This window comes from Scomber japonicus, chromosome 16 (assembly GCF_027409825.1).
Source record: "Scomber japonicus isolate fScoJap1 chromosome 16, fScoJap1.pri, whole genome shotgun sequence".
NCBI lineage: Eukaryota > Metazoa > Chordata > Actinopteri > Scombriformes > Scombridae > Scomber > Scomber japonicus.
This window is the reverse complement of record NC_070593.1, coordinates 12434206-12452539: the sequence shown is the minus strand read 5'-3', so window position 1 is coordinate 12452539 and position 18334 is coordinate 12434206. Positions and strand designations below refer to the sequence as shown.

General features: G+C 38.9%; 1 protein-coding gene across 1 annotated transcript; it reads left to right on the top strand.

The window, feature by feature from the left end:
* Positions 1-1708: 1708 nt before the first annotated feature.
* LOC128375539 (serine/threonine-protein phosphatase PP1-beta catalytic subunit-like) lies at positions 1709-18183 on the top strand. The gene is made up of 8 exons (XM_053335918.1): positions 1709-1766; positions 7167-7298; positions 14458-14688; positions 14792-14896; positions 15056-15127; positions 15430-15581; positions 15969-16103; positions 16225-18183. The coding sequence occupies exons 1-8, from the start codon at positions 1715-1717 to the stop codon at positions 16327-16329; spliced, it is 984 nt and encodes a 327-aa protein (XP_053191893.1). The 5' UTR covers positions 1709-1714; the 3' UTR covers positions 16330-18183.
* The last annotated feature ends 151 nt before the right edge of the window (positions 18184-18334 follow it).

Sequence of the window (18334 nt, the reverse complement as noted above, 5' to 3'; positions counted from 1 at the left end):
AGTGCCACTTACTGCTCTTCTGCACTGGACTATTTAAGGAAGAATTTGCAAACCACAACTACAAAACAACATTCCAACATTTATATTGACTGTAGGATACAAAGCATATTGTTTGTGGTAATGGCAGTTGCACTCTCACACATTTTTCATAATAATTCATGATAAGATAGACATGTCTGTTTCGGCTAGACAACGTTTGTCTTGTCTTTGAACCATAAAGAATATTTCTGGATTGCAGTGGTCGAAAAAGCTCTTTTTTATTCTTTAAGTGAAGCAATATAACAGACAATTAAATTATATTTCATTACAAATCCTACATTCAAACCATGCCCAATTAAAAATGTTTGAGTATCGCAAATTATTGAGCACTCCTTGTGAAGAATTACTCCCTTTACATTTTTATGTTTCTGCTGCATAAACCTGTCAGATGTATTTAAATTTTGTAGCTGGTCTAACAAACTGCCCCATATTCCCCATAACTAGATGTAACAATCACTAGTTATCAATCACAAAAGTGACTGTATATTAACTTATTACTGTTGTATTTTATTGAAATGAAAAACTATTAGAAATCAGGACTGTCACATTTAGAACTGTGGCGTAAAATATACAATAGTTGCCTTAAAACTGAATTATCTGAATACATGTACTTGGTTACTCTTTCTGGATGTAACTCTTGTACACTCTTGGTAGGTGTAAATATAAATAACATTGCATAGCCATTCTGATAATTACTTTGTAATAATCGTGTTATTATTTTTGTGTATGTAAGTTTTAAAGAATGCCAATGCCTTTAATTGTAACAAAACTATTTTGGTTATTTGAAATAAATGATTTTCCAATTAAAACTGAGATCCTGACATGTAGCCTGCCTGTCTTGGAAGTCATCACCATCACAGCTTCATGGTACCTATTTTTCAGTACACAGGAACTGCAGTTTATCACCATATCATAAATGACACAAACCACTGATGCACGCATTATTCTGCTTGAAGTAAAGACGCACATCAGCTTGCATGTACTAACTTTATCAGCACAATTAGTGATGCAGCCGACTGATAAACCAGAAAATTGTGAATTTATGACCTTCCCCTAGTGATGAAAGCCACCGACTGCTTCTGTTAATCATGTCGCAGGTCACAGCAATAGGAAGTAATCAGCACATTTAAATGTCAGCACTGGAGTGCATTTTTGAAGTATTTGTACTTTGCTTGATTATATTTTACTTAAGTATCTCTAAACTTTAGAGAGAAATATGTGTACATTTACAGACAAACCATAAAAAATATGCACTTGTACAGAATATACTGTCCAGACTCTGCTGCTTCGCTTTTGATATTTTAAGTGCATTTTGCAGATAACATACAGTGTACTTTAACTTAAGTAAGATTTTACATATGCATGACTTGAACTTGCACTATTTTACATTGTTGTATGGGTAGCTACATATAAAGGACCAGTTTCCAAACCATAGTGTTTTACAACTAGATGCAGTAAGTAGAATATATAGGATATGCATTAGGATATAGTATATATATTACTATATATTTTTCAGCCTAGAACCACAAACAAACTCTTATAATTAATATAAAGATGGTTGTAGTGAATTAATATCGGCTCACTCTCCACTGGTCATGTTTTATTGACAACAGCGCCCCCTGCTGTCTGCTGGTAGCAGTGAATTTACTCAACACTGTACACCATCAGTGTGAAGATGGCGGAGGGTGAATTGAACGTGGACAGCCTCATCTCTCGGCTCTTGGAAGGTGAACAATTTAAATGAAGTCTCTTGTGTTAAACAGAGTGAGCTGTCTACCGCCACTGTGCCGACTCTTATTATTATTCTGTAACTACCGGGGTTGCTTCAGAAATAGCGCAGGGAAAGTGTTAGCTAGTGGGGCTACCGACAGCCAATCGTAACGGTGTATCCCCGGTGCTAGCTCCGTTAGCTGGCCGTGTTTATAAACACAGCCAGCAGTGAACGCCTACATCTCTGTTTTCACTGTAATCGCTTGCTACGTTACTCTAGACACCCAATTTTGATCCGTCGTTTGCTTTACTTTTGCATGTCATTCAACTTTCTGTCTGATATTTTTTGCTGTATTCAGTTCTGCTCATTTATTTTTGGCGAATTACAGAGGGCTGAAATGTACCGAGAAGGAGTGGCAGGGACAGGGTTTTTATTTATTTATTATCTTGTGCGTTGTGACAGTAAAATAAAATGCTTGGATTAAAATTTAATGGCGCTAAAGAGCTGAAGCTGTTAACCTAACCATGTAGGTGAAGTTAATACTCGTTTACTAAAAGCATGAACAACCTTTTTCAGCAGCGCCTCTGCCCTTGACACTGTTCATTTTTGCTCCACTGTGCATTAAGTTGTCGCTGCTATGATAGAGGGTTACTGCTCATTTTGTGTTTATGACCTGGTTCATATGCCTTAGTATTGATTGGTATAGGGAAACTCAAGTTAAACAGCATTAGAAATATGTCTGAATTAAAGATTAAAACATGTAGCTAATCCTTTTTATCTGATATTGGATTTCCTCATTACCCCCTCCTGAACAAATTTGAGTCATTGGATAGTTAGATTTCTGTAACTCTCACTCAACAGTAGGTTTGTAGGTGTGTTGTAGTGGGCAGGTTGATGTGATTCAGTGCTCTCATACAGACATGGCCCACAATGCACTCACATGGGTTAGTACTGGTCTGGTTGATGACAACATTTGTGTTTGAGAAATCTTAACTCCACTTGTATTTAGTTTTGTTTGTTGTATGTGTGTGTGGGATTGCTCAATCAGAAATATTCTGTGTTTATATGATTATCACAGGTTAAAGGAGGCCATCATGTGCTGCTGTGCTGTATTAATTGTGTATATGCTTGTTAAATAAAAGAGAGTTTTTGTGGATATGTAAGGACTAGATTTTTAACTTGGCAGTATGAGGAGTGAACAAAAATGCTTTTTTGCATTGGCAGTCCACCTGATCAAGAGAAAGTGGAGAGATTTTTTCTCCCCTGTGAGATATCCCTTGAGTCACACCAGACCACCAAGGCAAATTCAGCTGTCCTTGGCATACTTTCCACCCGTATCTGTGACTCTGTTGGAGGGATGAGACACTAGTATGCCAGCATATAAAATGCTAAGATTTGTTATTTATAATCTTTGCTGCAAGTGCTTTCATTGCTCTGATGAGTTATCATAGCCACCAAATAGTCATATCAATTGGAAAATGAAGAGAAAAATAAATAATACCATACTGTCTGCAAACAATTCTTGTTTATTTGCAGCTTGCCGTGAAGCAGCATTGCATCTTTAGCATAATCATCATTCATGGTTTGCAGTAATTGGTATTTGACATCTAGTTGTGAATGCGACTCGTGGTGGGCCATTTTTTACAGCTGGAAACCTTGTTGACCCTCCACATGCTGCAGCCTCGGTGATCGGCTCAGGCTCTCAGTTGACTTGTTGATTGTGTTGCTTACAGCGTGGATACAAAATTGGACTCTTGGCATCTGCATGTTTCACAAGTGTTCATTTATGTCAGGATTTTGTTGGTGCGAGTTGGCGACAGCGTCTGTTTTCTATTTCCATGCTCATAAAACATGGCCATAAAACAAGTAACTACATGTGACTAATTGATTTGGACGTTATTGGCTCATCTGCTTTTTACATAATTGTTAAGCTTTACTGTTTGTGGCGTGAACTCACACGAGGGTTAGAATCAAGCACATGTGCAAATAATTTGGGAATAGGATTAATGTCTGTTTTAAATCAGTTTCTTTTTTTGGATGTTTGCATGGGTGGTACTTGTTGATTACATGCGTCTGGATCCAAAGGGAGAAGAGGCGAGGCCCGGTCTGAAAACATTTAAGAAACCTTATTCGAAAGGGTTCAGTGAAACTTACCAACAAAATACATCCTCCAACTTAGCAGAAACCCACTTACACCCACTCTGTGTTTTCATGGATAGCGCATTTTTTGATGTAACAAAAACAGTTCTGCTCTTAATCACATGCACTATTTTCTGCTGCTATTTTCTCAAGTTCCACACAGATGTACGCTATCAAGAGACTACTAATTATCCAGCGCTAAGTTTTTTTACCCAGACAATTTAGAAAGGCCTCAAGCTTTTATGCTGCATCCCATCACATAATAGTTTACTGTTTGATTTTTTGTCTGAGAAAATAGAGCCTTCAGGAAAAGCTGAGTATCCCTGAGACTGCTTACACATTGAGATTAAAACTTTTAGAACAGTCTGTCTCTTTCTCAAGACGTGTACAATCTGTTAATTACACACACACACACACACACAAACAGTGATCTGGTTTATGATGTTTGCAAATCCTTGTCATTGCTTGATTTTAGCCTTTGCCCCTCAATGTTCTTAATAACGTAATCCCTTTTAAAAGTGCCAGCCTGCAGAAGTACTAACAGTGAAAGGTTCAGTGTTAAAGCCGAGCAGGCTAAGCATCCAAGCTTAGCTTGCTCAGCTCTGATGAGGACTGGCCATTGAGTGAAGAGCCCTACTTTTGCAATTTCACGCTTCACGCTGTAGACAGCCCATGAAGCAGCGCAGATAGATGAATGGATGATAAAGAAAAGTGATTGACATTGATGGTGTAAAGCAACACTAGGAGCCTAAGAATAGTTTTTTTTTTTTTGCCCCACAGAAGCACCGTCTTTGACTGTCCAGATTCCCACTGTGTTAGTCACTTTTTACTCATATTTGGCTGGATTACATGACATGAGACATTGACAGTGTGTAAGTAACATGCGTGTACACTTGTGTATAGATATACACAATAAAATGCACACTAAGCCATGGGAAATCCTCACCACTACAGTACATCAGTTAATCCATTTGAAACATTTTTTTATCTTTAAAAAAAAAAAAGAAACAAGAAGGCAACGGGGAAAAGGGGTTTAAGGAAACTTCCTCTCTGACTAATAGGCGTTTGTTTCACCATCCTTTATTGGAGTCTTTAGTGGGCGTCAAGCTTTAAGCCAACATAAAAAAATGGTTGGTTATTACATAAGTCCTCAGTCATGGATTTGTTCATCACTGTTATTCCCTCAGTGGCTCATCTTTATGCAGTACAATGATGTGATTTTTGTGACGTCAAACGGAGACGTCATATGAAAGTAATGCAGTCTAATTATTCTCTGTTAGCACTATTAAAGGGAGCAGGCTGCAGTTTTATTATCATTAACTGTCTGTGTATTACTGTGGTGACAAGACACAAGTGGTCACTGTTTTATTATAATCATATGACCATACTTCAGACTAATATAAATTTATGTAGATTTTGCGTAGAAGTAATGTCATGTGACTGATTTTGTTTCTTTTTTTAATGATGCCGTCTTTGCGAGACATTGCTTTCACTTTGCAGGCCGTCTAAATATGAAATAAAGCAAATATCAAATACATCATATGCAGATTTTTGAAACTAGATGGAACTTAACTTCCAGCCACAAAGTATTGTCATTAGGAAGCAGTTTTCATGTATAATCTCACTTTTCATATCTCTGTCTATTTCAACTGCTGAGTGCAGCAAAGGTTTGCATTTCTCACTCCTCTTTTCATCGCTATAAGATAAATCTGCACCCCGAGCTGTGGCAGAACGCCAGGAAGTAGGCTTAAAGCTAGTGTGTACAGTGCAACTACACAGCCAATAAACCCACACCGCCGCCAAATATGCAAGCTGTTCTCATAGTCTAAGCAGTGGGTTTCTTAAGTACAGTATGGCTGAGACTAAGCAGCGTTAAGCTACAGAATCATTACGCTGACAGCTCATCAGATTTAAAGATCGCTTTGTGGTTCTGCACTTCGATGGGTTTTTTTTTTTCCTCCTTTGGTGAAAAATTATACTATCATAACAGCGTTCTGGGCCATAAAGTATACATCCGCAGCCCCCACAAGCTGGGTGGACCTGCAGTCCTGAAGTGCCCCGCCCCTGCCTGTTCACAACTATCATGAGAACTTTTAAAAACTTTTTATTTATTAAAAAAAAAAAAAAGAAGTTACATAGAACACATATTTTTTTATATGACTGTATTTTCAGAGGCAGCATTGGCATAAAAATAAAATAAATATTATTATTTGGTGACAAAGTCGTATCAGTACAACTCAGTGACCACAGTCTTAAAACAGCCATGTAGAAAATTAAATGGAGCATTGCCCAAAAACAACACAATAAACCAAAATGTGCCGAATTTACTGCTGATAAAGTTTGGAACAGTAAATCCTGACATACTGTAAAGGATGCTCTCTGTCACAGTTAACAGGTACACAAGGCAGCTACCAAGGCTAGGTTTAAGTTATTTTATCTGTGTTTTAGTTATATACCATTTTATATAAGTTAAGTTAGTTATATTAGTTTTTTATATAAATATTTACTTTATTGTTTTTTCACATAACCTACAGGGAATCTGTCTTGGCAATATGGTGCAAAATAGGCTACTTCAAATAAACAGAAAATGGGATACTACAGAAAGATAATATAAAACATGTTAATAATAAAAAAGCAGGCTACAATAAAAATGATATGTTAACCAGCATGTTAACAACTTTTCTCTAAAATCTTATAGTCACACAGAGGCAGCCAGGAAGATGAGGATGGAGGTGAGGAGATATGAGGGAGATGCCACAGTTGGTCACATAGTGTTAGCATCAGATGAGAGAGGGTCCGCTGTGCACTCCGACAGCTTCAGTGTCAGGTGCTAATCTGAGTAACGATCTGATCTAAGTAGTCAGGTGGTCTTTTTACAACATCTTTGATAATGAAATCCTGCACTCTGTGACAATGAGTGATGGGGAAAAACAGCATCTTAACATTTTTGTTGGTTTGTTTTGTTAAAAAGTAACAATTACAGTACAATTAACTCCATAATTTGTGTCCAGTGTTCGAAGGTGGGTTATTAAATTTAGTAGTATTTTTGAAATGGTAAGTATCCTCTCTATGAAAGATGTTAAAAGCAGCCTGCACAGTGCTGCAGAAGAGGGGCCCACTCAGGATTTGCTATGTGGGGGCCCTCACGTGTTTGCTTTAGAGAGCTCCGTGGTGTTTTTTGCGGTTGCCGGTTCTGCCACTGCTGCGTTAGAACTGACAGTGATGATAATAACTGTTGATAGCAATGACAGCATCTTGTCTTTTCTCTCCTCTCTAGTGCGGGGATGCCGCCCCGGGAAGATAGTCCAGATGTCCGAGGCAGAGGTGCGGGGCCTCTGCATCAAATCAAGGGAGATCTTCCTCAGCCAGCCCATCCTGCTGGAGCTTGAGGCGCCCCTTAAGATCTGTGGTCAGTGTTTTCCCTTTCTGCTCCCTTTCTTCTGTCATTTTTCTCACCATCTCATCTTCTACTCTGTGCTAACCCTTCTGTATTGTGTTCATCTTACTCTCCTGTGTCCCACTGTAACATTTCCATTAAGGCACTTCTGAGTTTAAACGCTTACAACCACAGGAGGTAAAGTTTTAATCTGAAAATAATTGTATAAAAACAGCATATTGACCCAAATATAAGATCCAAACATTCCCTGATTTATACGAGCAGTAACTGCCAGCCAAATACCTGAGACCTAAAAATGAGTGCAGTTCTCCTCTGTGTGTTCCCCAGATCAAAGGTTTATGTGATATTGCATAGAGCACTGCAAATAATTAATTAAATGAAAACTAATGACAGGCTTGTATAGATAAAAAGGCCATGCCCATAAAAGCCTGTTGACTTGTGATAAGCAAAACAAAAGGTTGTCACTTTGTGTCTGCTAGTTCTGTGGTCCAGTTATTGATTTTTAAGACTGCGTACGACTTGAGTATTTGCCTATAGCCGTTCACGAATGTCAAACAACAACAACAACATCATTTTAATTTCTTAAAGTGCAGCTCAAGCAGAAAGCTCCAGTCTGACTCTGAGGGCCAATAACAAACTCCCACTCTGCAGGGCGCATGCCACAAAGCCCAGTCTGCACACCACAGAGCAGCGATCTATTTCTTTGATGCAGCTCAGAATTTACTTATGTAACCAGACCGGATAACACTGCCTCGGCCTTTCTCCCTCAACCCGACTTCTCTGTGTGCACTACAGAGGGATACATGAAGGGGAATTGCACACATATACACAGACTGTGTATCACTTGGCTACCTGAGGGAGCATATTTACCCCACTAAGCAAGTCAGCTCCCCCTCAACAGTTGAAATAGCCTCAACTATCACTATCAACTATCTCTAGCTGGCTCCTGCACACTCCCACAAGTGTTATCTCTTCCCTCCAGGGTAGCAGCGCAACTGAGTGCAACTCTGAACCATCTTAATATACAGTATGTGCCAGTCCTTGAAAATACAGTACACAAGCTCACTTATAGACTCAGTCCTACACACAGTTCATCCATGACTCTTCTCATACCATTTCCCTCCCACACACATTGTCTTTCATTGCTTCTCATTTTTGAAAGGCCTTGCTCTATGTAGTCCTAACTGTGATACGTTACTCTAAAATATGCATGAGTTTCAGGTGGTGTTAACTGTCGCTGTGTGAGGTTTCTTTGTCTCCCCTTAACTCTCTTTGTTTTGTGCTGAACTTCTAACCTCAAACTGATTACTTGGCTTTAACCCATTGCTGTGATGGTAAGCTGACCATAAAGACCAACCAGTGAACGCCTTTTAATTATTTACTAAAGCAATAAGGATCATGTTCTGGTCTCACTTCTCTCACGTGCAAAACTTTATACTACTAGCACAATTTTGCTCAGGCTTGCAGCTTTGCCACCATTTGGCTTTATGATTTATTTAAACAGAGTAATATAAACTTTCCTCTGAATACAGTTTTTGCAGCCAGACTAATAAAATAATAAAATCCTCAGCGTCAAGATGTGGTAGTTATTTTTTATTACTAAAATAATACACATAAAAGATGATAATGATTAACAGCACCATGCAATCACAATCCTTTAAAACTGTAATTGATTCATTAACCTGTATCATAATATAATAATTGAGCAATATTTTTTATACTACTGTAGATATGTGTAGGTTTGATATTCTGTGGTAGCATTTATAAATACATTTTCAAAATGTCAATAGTGTTAAGAGATTAATGGGGAGATATATCCAAAACCAACTAGAATGAAACAATTTGTCAAACCTTTCTCATTTCAAGTACTGACTCACAAGTAGCACAAACAGGTCACAGACAAGGAGAGGCTGTAATAAAACATTTTATAATGCAAAAGTTAATTAAAATGTCTTGACTAAGGAACCTAGAATAGGTTGATATGTGAGCTTGTCAAACACACTGGCAGCTGGTATTAATCTCTTGCCCTCAAGTACATTTTATTTATTGTTTACATTTCACATTGTTATACTTGTTATACCAGCTCCCCGAATGCAGCTGCACATTTATTTATATCACTGTCGAACTCGGCTCAGTTAATGATGTGAGCATCATGAGGAGTTATATGTGCCTACAAGGTGATATTCTTTCACCATATATTAAACTGTGCTCTGTGTATGCTCCCTGTCAACTAACTGCACAAATACATTTCTCAGTGAGGTATTTTTCTTTTTTTTAATATTTGCTTTTTTGTGTAAAGTGGAGCCTATTTTTGAGAATAATTTGAATTAAATTATGTTCAGCAAAGATAAACTATATTACAATTATGTACAATTTGGGCCTGTTTGGACTTTTGTATTTATGTGTTGTTTCCATTTTGAAATGTGCCCTGAGCACTATTCTTCTGTGTTCCTCACACTGATTTTTAAAGTGGGTGCTTTTGAACCAGTTGATTATCTGACTACACAGCGTCATGCAGCAGCATATTTATTTACAGTACCAGCATCCTAAGGCTTGGCCAATATAATGCAGATTACATTATGCTGTTTTTTTTTTTTTTTTTAAATGTTTGTTGGATTATTACTTATTCAGATGATCTAGTTTCCTGTTCTGTCACGGCATAATAGCGTGACATAAATATAAATGCCTGTGCTACATGTGGGTGGGACAGATGTCATTATATATACACTGTTTATATTTTATTATTATAGAGTTTCTGTCAAGGTCATTGATTTTATATCACGTTGTCTTCTGAGACAAATTTTGCTCATTTATAACAATGACCTCAGGTTCAGCGCTACCTTTCGGTCTTTTGCTCTGCTTTTTAAACCCTAAATCTCTCTGCTGCTATTCTGGGACTGTTTTGACACTGCAGAGACAGGCTGAGTAAATTCCATGTCAGCAGGCAGGCAGGGGCTACCCCATAGAAATCCGGTCCAAAGCCCACAAGTTCATATTTTTGATAGTAACTCACTCATGCGTCATCTCTTACAGTGATGTTGAAGGTAATTAGAGTGAAAACCCACATGAAGTACCTCTTCTGGAGTGAGGCACTTTCAAAACAAACAGCCAATAAATTGTGGCCTTTCCATTTATATCAATATAAACATGGACAGTCGGTCAGCATCGCTGGTTGGAGCGGGGGGAAATAACAATAAAAAGAGTGTATTCACAGTGCCAACAAAGCAGAGAAATCGCGTGGTGTGCTGTGAGTGAAAGAGTATTATTTTATAATCCATTTCATCCAGGTTTTGCTACTGAGCCACAGCTCAGCTAAAATTGGCCCCACACTTACAAAGTTCACTCACCTCTAACTCTCTCTGCAGAGATTACAGTCTGTGTTGCCATGTTTCTACATCCACCATTTCATCCAGATTTTTGTCCCCATAGTTTTCCCCTTTCTATGCCAAAGGGAGCATAAATAACCAACACTAGTTTTTTATTGCATGTCCATTTCTGTTTTGGTACCGACAAATCATGGAATTTGTGTTCTGTGTTGTCCTCTGTATTTACTCTGTTGTTCAGTATGTGCTGCTTTCTGACTGCCAAGACTAAAAACAAAATCTTGTATAAATGTTTATACAAAGTTTCATGTTTTTAATATAGGTTTCAACAGTCTTCAAGTCTGTTCCTTGTTTTAGGTAGCTTAGAACAATGTAAACTCATACTGTAATATATGATCATTGACAAAGTAATTAAGATGTCTGATTATTTGTTTGTGGCAAACTAACATTCACATAATTAGAACCCAAAAAGAAAGGCAATAATCTTTCAATATAAAACTGGAATACTGAAAAGCCAAAAATAGTTCTTGTTTTGATGAAATATTTATGACACATGGATGCCTACTTTTAATCCACCGTCACTTTTTCACTCTTAAATGTTAACATTTAAAATAGGATTGAAAACAGCAACTAAAGCATTTATTCATTCTTTTTTTTATTTTACCGCTTATCCTCTAGTGGGTCATGGGGGAGCTGGAGCCAGTCTCAGCTGACATTGGGCGATAGGCGGGGTACACCCTGGACAGGTCGCTAGTCATATATAGAAAAAGACTCACATTCACACCTACGGGCAATTTAAAGTGACCAATTAAACTAATCTGCATGTTTTTTGGTCTGTTGGAGGAAGGTGGAGTACCCAGAGAGATCTTGCGCAACTTGCAAACTCCACACAGTTTGTAAAATGTACACAATTTTCTGATTTCATAGTGACAGCTTGCAACCTGGATTAATGTTGCAAAAGCAGTGCACTAACTGAAACACGATGGTGTGGTTACCATTACCAGTACCTACATCAAACTGTAGATGGCAAACTAAGGCTGCTTGTCTGGAGTTAAGTGATTGATGGTGGAATACAAAACAAATAGCTAGCACAACACGAATGTAAATTTAAAAAAGAGCTGGACAAACATTCAAGGCTATTCTTTAATTATTCATTTGCACGGAAAAGTGTGTATTTGAATGCCAACCCTAAGGTTCAAGAAAAAATAAGTAAAGGCCTGTAGCCATATGGTTTTGGTGCCAGTCGTTTCTGTTTTGGTGCCTAGATCACTGACGGCACCACGGAATAGGAAAGATCATACCAGCCACCGTCATGACTGCAGTAAAACATTGCAATTTGTGTTGGTCATTTTAATCTCAGGGCCAGACAGCTGCATGGCTTAACAAGGCATATTATTTAATTTTAATTTGTCTTTGGTACCATCTTGTAATGAAGCATTGCCATAAAAAGAGTGTGGCGCATGAATCTCCTTTCCGTTTTGGACATGATGGAACCTGTTATTATTGTCTTTGCCTTTCTCATGAGGCTCTATGCAGTCCTCTATGTCTGGAGCATTTAGCCCAAATTAGAGCAGCTCTTAAGTTGGTGCAAGAGGATATAAAAAGGAAGCAGGTCTTGGCTAGGTGATGGAGTGAGTCTCCCCTGCAGAGATCCTGTGCTTTGGTAAGAGCGCCTCCGGCTCATCACTGCTTGACTGATGCCAAAAAAGATAAGGCGGTGACCTGAGTTCCTGTGAGAGTTGTTAAAATTAAAGTTAGTTTGTGCGGACGTGTGTATGTGCGTCCCTTATTTTTATGATTAACCTGGATTGTCAGCAGTCTTTCCCTCCGCTCATCTCCCAGGGGCCACGGCATTGATCAGGTGGTAATTGTCATTTTGTGTGTATGTGTGTATCTTTGAGCCTTGCTGCTGCAGCCCCAGTTAAACAGCCACACAGTCATATACAGTATTGTATACAGTATTGTTACAGTATCCAAAAGTATTGGAAGAGTGAGGCCATTCCTTTTATAGACTGAAAACATTTGGGTTTGACAAGAGATGAATATGAAACAAAAGATCAACATTTCAGCTTTTATTTCTAGGTATTCACATCTGGATCTGATACACAACTTAGAAGATAGCATTATTTGTAATGGAACACCACATTTTTAGGTGAGCAAAAGTATTGGAACATGTGACTGACAGGTGTGTTTTGTTGCCTAGTTGTGTCCTATTCAAACAATAAATAATGCTGAATGTCTATGCTCAATTTTAGATTTGGGTTTTACCTGTGCAGACTTAGTTAGTTATAGTTAGAGGTGTAACCAACATGAAAACCAGAGAGCTGTCTATGGATGAAAAAAAAGCAATTGTGAAGCTGAGAGAAAATGGAAAATCAATCAGAGCCATTGCACAAACATTGGCCATAGCCAGTACAACCATTTGGAATGTCCTGAAGAAGAAATAAACTGGTGTACTAAGTAACAGACGTCGAACAGGTAGACCAAGGAAAACAACAGCAGTTGACGATAGAAACATTGTGAGCTGTAAAGAAAGACCCTAAAACAACTGTTAGTGACATCAGCAACAACCTCCAGAGGGCAGTAGTGAAGGTATCAGAATCTACTGTTTGCAGAAGACTTCGTGAACAAAATTACAGAGGCTACACCAGAAGATTCAAACCACTCATTAGCAAAAAGAATAGGAAGGCCAGGCTGGATTTTGCCAAAAAGTACAGAGACAAGCCACAAAAATTATGGGACGACGTTTTATGGACCGATGAGAAAAAGATTAACCTTTACCAAAGAGATAGAAAGGCTAAACTTTGGAGAAAGAAAGGATCTGCTCATGATCCCAAACATACAAGCTCATCTGTGAAACACGGTGGAGGTAATGTCATGGCTTGAGCTTGCATGGCCTCTTCTGGGACGGGCTCATTAATCTTCATTGATGATGTAACACATGATGGCAGCAGCAAAATGAACTCAGAAGTCTACAGAAACATTTTGTCTGCCAATTTAAAGAAAGATCAAGTCAATATCCAGACTTAAACCCTATAGAGCATGCATTTTACCTGCTAAAGAGGAGACTGAAGGGAGTCACCCCCCAAAACAAACAACAACTGAAAGAGGCTGCGGTGAAAGCCTGGAAAAGCATCACAAGAGAAGAATGCAAAAGTTTGGTGATGTCAATGGGTCACAGGCTTGATGCAGTTATTGCAAGCAAATGATTTGCAACTTAATATTAAGTCTTATCCATTTTAATCTATTTTAAGTCTGTCTGTTCCAATACTTTTGCTCAACTAAAAATGTAGTGTTCCGTTACAAATAATGCTATCTTCTAGGTTGTGTATCAGATCCAGATGTAAATATCTGGAAATAAAAGCTGAAATGTTGATCTTTTGTCTCATATTCATCTTTTGATGTCAAACCCAAATGTTTTTAGTCTACAGCAAAAATAAAGGAATTGGCCTCACTGTAATACTTTTGGAGGGGACTGTATCCCCATCAACCTACATATCTGGCAGTGGTCTGAAAAATCTAAATGGATTCTGAGAGATAGTAGGAGGTGTGGATGCATACAGTACGTGTGGGTGAGTATGTTGATTGGAGATCTACTAAAAGTATTTGCTTTTTTGTGGAGTCCTGCAGTTACTTTATATTTGAATGTCTTTTATGTCTGCGTCACCACTGTTTTTAATCATTTTCCCCTTTCACTCAATGATGTTCCTCTCATTGTTTTCCTGCCTAAGCAGCTCCCCTGTGCCGTAATGATGATATGCTAAGCATCCTATCCTTGTGACTGCACTGAAAGAAAAATAGTCATATTAACACCTTGTCTCCCCTTCCCTCTTACATCTTTTCCTCAGGTGATATCCATGGGCAGTACACAGATCTACTGAGGCTGTTTGAGTATGGTGGCTTTCCTCCAGAGGCGAACTACCTTTTCCTGGGTGACTACGTGGACAGAGGTAAACAGTCCCTGGAAACCATCTGCCTGTTGTTGGCCTACAAGATCAAATACCCAGAGAACTTTTTCCTGCTCAGGGGCAACCACGAGTGTGCTTCCATCAACCGTATCTACGGATTCTACGATGAGTGTGAGTAGATATCAACTCTTCTTACACATATATACGTACATGAACACACCTAAAGGGCACATATATTCAAAGTATAATAATGTGTGTTTATTTGCTTCACCAGGCAAGCGCAGATTCAACATTAAGTTATGGAAGACCTTCACTGACTGCTTTAACTGCCTCCCCATTGCTGCTATTATTGATGAGAAGATCTTCTGCTGCCATGGAGGTGAGACAGCTACAGTTAGTAACTCATCTCCCCTCTCCTTGTCCCCAATGTGATGTCCTTCTTCAAAATAATTACAAAAAAACAAAAAACAAGGCAGCTCAGTATCAAAAGATCAGCCATTATTAAATCAAAGATAAACTTTTTTATTTTCCATTACAGGGCTATCGCCTGATTTGCAGTCAATGGAGCAGATCCGTAGGATCATGAGGCCAACAGATGTACCTGATACAGGTAAAGTGCATGCTTGTGTGTGTGTGTGTGTCTGTGCGCGTGCGCTGGCACATGATACTGAACATGTTCACTTCCTCTGGATTTCTCCCCGGAATTTAAGTTTACCTTTAAACCAAAACATGCAGTCTCTCTCTTCCTGAGTAAAAGACTGTTCTGCGTTACATCAGCAAAGTGAGCTGGATCCTCAGCACATTGTTTCCCCCGTTACCTGTCTGTTCTCTCCTTTCAACTCTTTTCCTGATTTATGTGTCCCTTTTCTCTATCTGCCCTGTACATCTATCCTCTCCTTGTGTGTCTCATAGGCCTGCTCTGTGACCTGTTGTGGTCTGACCCAGATAAGGATGTACAAGGCTGGGGAGAGAATGACCGCGGGGTCTCCTTCACCTTTGGGGCCGACGTGGTCAGCAAGTTCCTAAACCGTCATGACCTGGACCTCATCTGCAGAGCCCACCAGGTGATTAGGAAGGGGATGAAGGTGTAGGGCTGTAACTTTATTCAGCACTAGATTTGTTTGCTTTATTAAAATGGTATGAAACAGAGAATGCAGAGCCACTGTTTGTATTTGTGACACTGACATCAGGTATGTTTATCTGATGAATGACCAAAAACTATTGATCACTATTCCAATTTTTAACTTTTCTGTTCATTGATTAAAAGACTAATAATTTCAATACTGTTTAAATTAGTCACAGCTATTTCAGCTCTGTGTTTGGGTGTTTCATATTGATTCAGGTGTAGGTGGTTTTGTACACTCAACCTCAACTGGACTAACGATTGCTGAAGATCTGTTTCTTGATATTGATAGCTGTAGGCGTTGGAATAATGTCACGTCTTCCAACAGGTTGTGGAGGATGGATATGAGTTCTTTGCCAAACGCCAACTGGTCACACTTTTCTCTGCTCCAAACTACTGCGGGGAGTTTGATAACGCAGGCGGCATGATGAGTGTCGATGAATCCCTCATGTGTTCCTTCCAGGTAGATGGTGGACTTGTTTATTTATTTTGCTACCTGCCTTTGGGTTTTTTGTTGGAAAAGTGCTGCATTGCTAAAACATTGCATCGTCTCACTGTTTCTGTTTGTGTTTCATCATTTAAAGATCTTAAAGCCCTCAGAGAAGAAGGCCAAGTACCAGTATGGTGGTGTAAATTCTGGTCGGCCCGTCACCCCACCCCGCACCGCTCAAGCCCCCAAGAAGAGGTGAACATGCAGCCTTGGCTTTCCCCCTCCTCCTCACCCTGTCTGTTCCTGGTCTGCCCTCAAGGCAACCTCTGTAACTCCCCTGTATGGCGAAGATACAGGGCTTATCTAATTGCCCAAATCTTTCTCCTCGTTCTCTCCCACTGACCCAACCCTCTCCCCAACTCCACTGACAGCTCTTTTCTTAATGTGTATGTGTACATAAATTTGCTGTGACCAATCTGTTTAATTTTTTTTGCCTGTTTGTTGGTATTTTTGATATTATTAACACTTTTTTTTTTGTGAATTTACTTCCAATGCCATTTGAGGTTTTCTTGAGTTGTGTGAGGAAATGGCTGCTCTAATGTGTAGAGAGGCAAAGCGACTGAGTTAGAGGAATTCCTTTTCAGTTTCCTCAACCAAAACAAAATGGATATTTAACATTGTTTTGCCTTGATCTCTCAAAAGCAGAGAGAATCCTTCCAGTGTATTTCAATGGGATGAGATTTCCATGCAACGCTAAATCTGTAGACGCAAATAACATTTCTTACATTCCAATTTAACAGTATAAACAGATTAAAGCATTTGTGGTGCACTTGCAGTTGTTGTGCATATCCATATTTTATATATATTTAACCTTTTGAAAAAGTGCACCTCCCCGTGAGTAGCAAAGAATGTGAACAGACCGGCTTGAATGAATATAGAGGCTTAATCATATGCTGCTGGTAGTGGACATGCTCTACCTGAACACAACGCCCTCTGGACATTGATTGCCCCACTCAGTTATGCCTCCCTGTGCCTCGACTCCACACCGCGCACAAAAATATGCCACTTCTCACACAGAGCTGATATTGACATTTTCCCAGGTCTATTTGTCATGTGTTTTCATCAAGATAATTTCCCCCATATAATCCTTTTGCAGGTTGTCCATGGGGTCTTAAAATGTATTAAAAGTTGATAAATCAATTTAGCAAAGTTTAGGGCCCTTTAAAAAGTATTAAATGCCATTTTCCAAAGTATTAGATTTTATAACTTGGTTTCAATGCATATCATTTTTTTCAATACAAGTTTCAATGCAATGTCCAAAGAGGTTGTATGCTAAAGTTTACCTGAAATTAATCATTGCATAGGCACGTATTGGGATGCTGTGTAGTTCATTTATTGAATTCTGCTAGATTTGACGTTATCTGAAAAAGACAACTGTTAAAACGGTTGGAACCATGGCTGAGGCCTGTCTTTAGGAATAACTGTGAGGTGTGCTAAGTGCTTGACACAAAGCCACTATGGGACACTGTGTTGCACACTGTGCAACGTTCAAGTGTATCGCTGATGTAATCAGTTAGTACTAGAAGATGCCTCGCTTAGAAATCGCGATGAAGGCTTAAAATCTATGTGAAGGGTCTTCAAAAAAGGTCTTAGATGGTATTTAATTTAAGTTCAGGATTCCTGCATATACCCTGTCTTTATTCATAAAGACAGTAGAAGAAGCCAAGATTTGTATGAATTTGTGCCTGTGGAAAGTTAAATCCATGCATTGGCATTTCACTAATTTACATGAGACAGTTACTAATGATCAGTATTATAAATGCAGACATACTGGATAAATGGTATGTAAGTGCTAACAAAAACTGTGCTTTGGTAATTGGGCCTTTGTGTGAAAAAGCAGGTAGGGATATGGAAGTGTGTAATAGCACTGACTATTGTTTTGTAAGTGTCTAACTTATCTAAGTAAGCCCTTACAGCATTACAGCATACAAAAAAACAACCAGGAATGCAAAGCAAGCTTCACAAAATGCTCCACAATATTTTAATGCTTACTGCAGTGTGTGTGTGTGTGTGTGTGTGTGTGTGTGTGTGTGTGTGTGTGTGTGTGTGTGTGTGTGTATGCAAAAAAACTAAATGAAGAAATTTTGCTTTTGTCAGCTATCTGCCTTTCACATCACCTGTGTCTGTTGGTACAGAATATGAAAACTGGCAGCGATAGGAGTGGGTGGCAAGATCAGGGGGTTTTGGCATTGCTGTGTGTGATT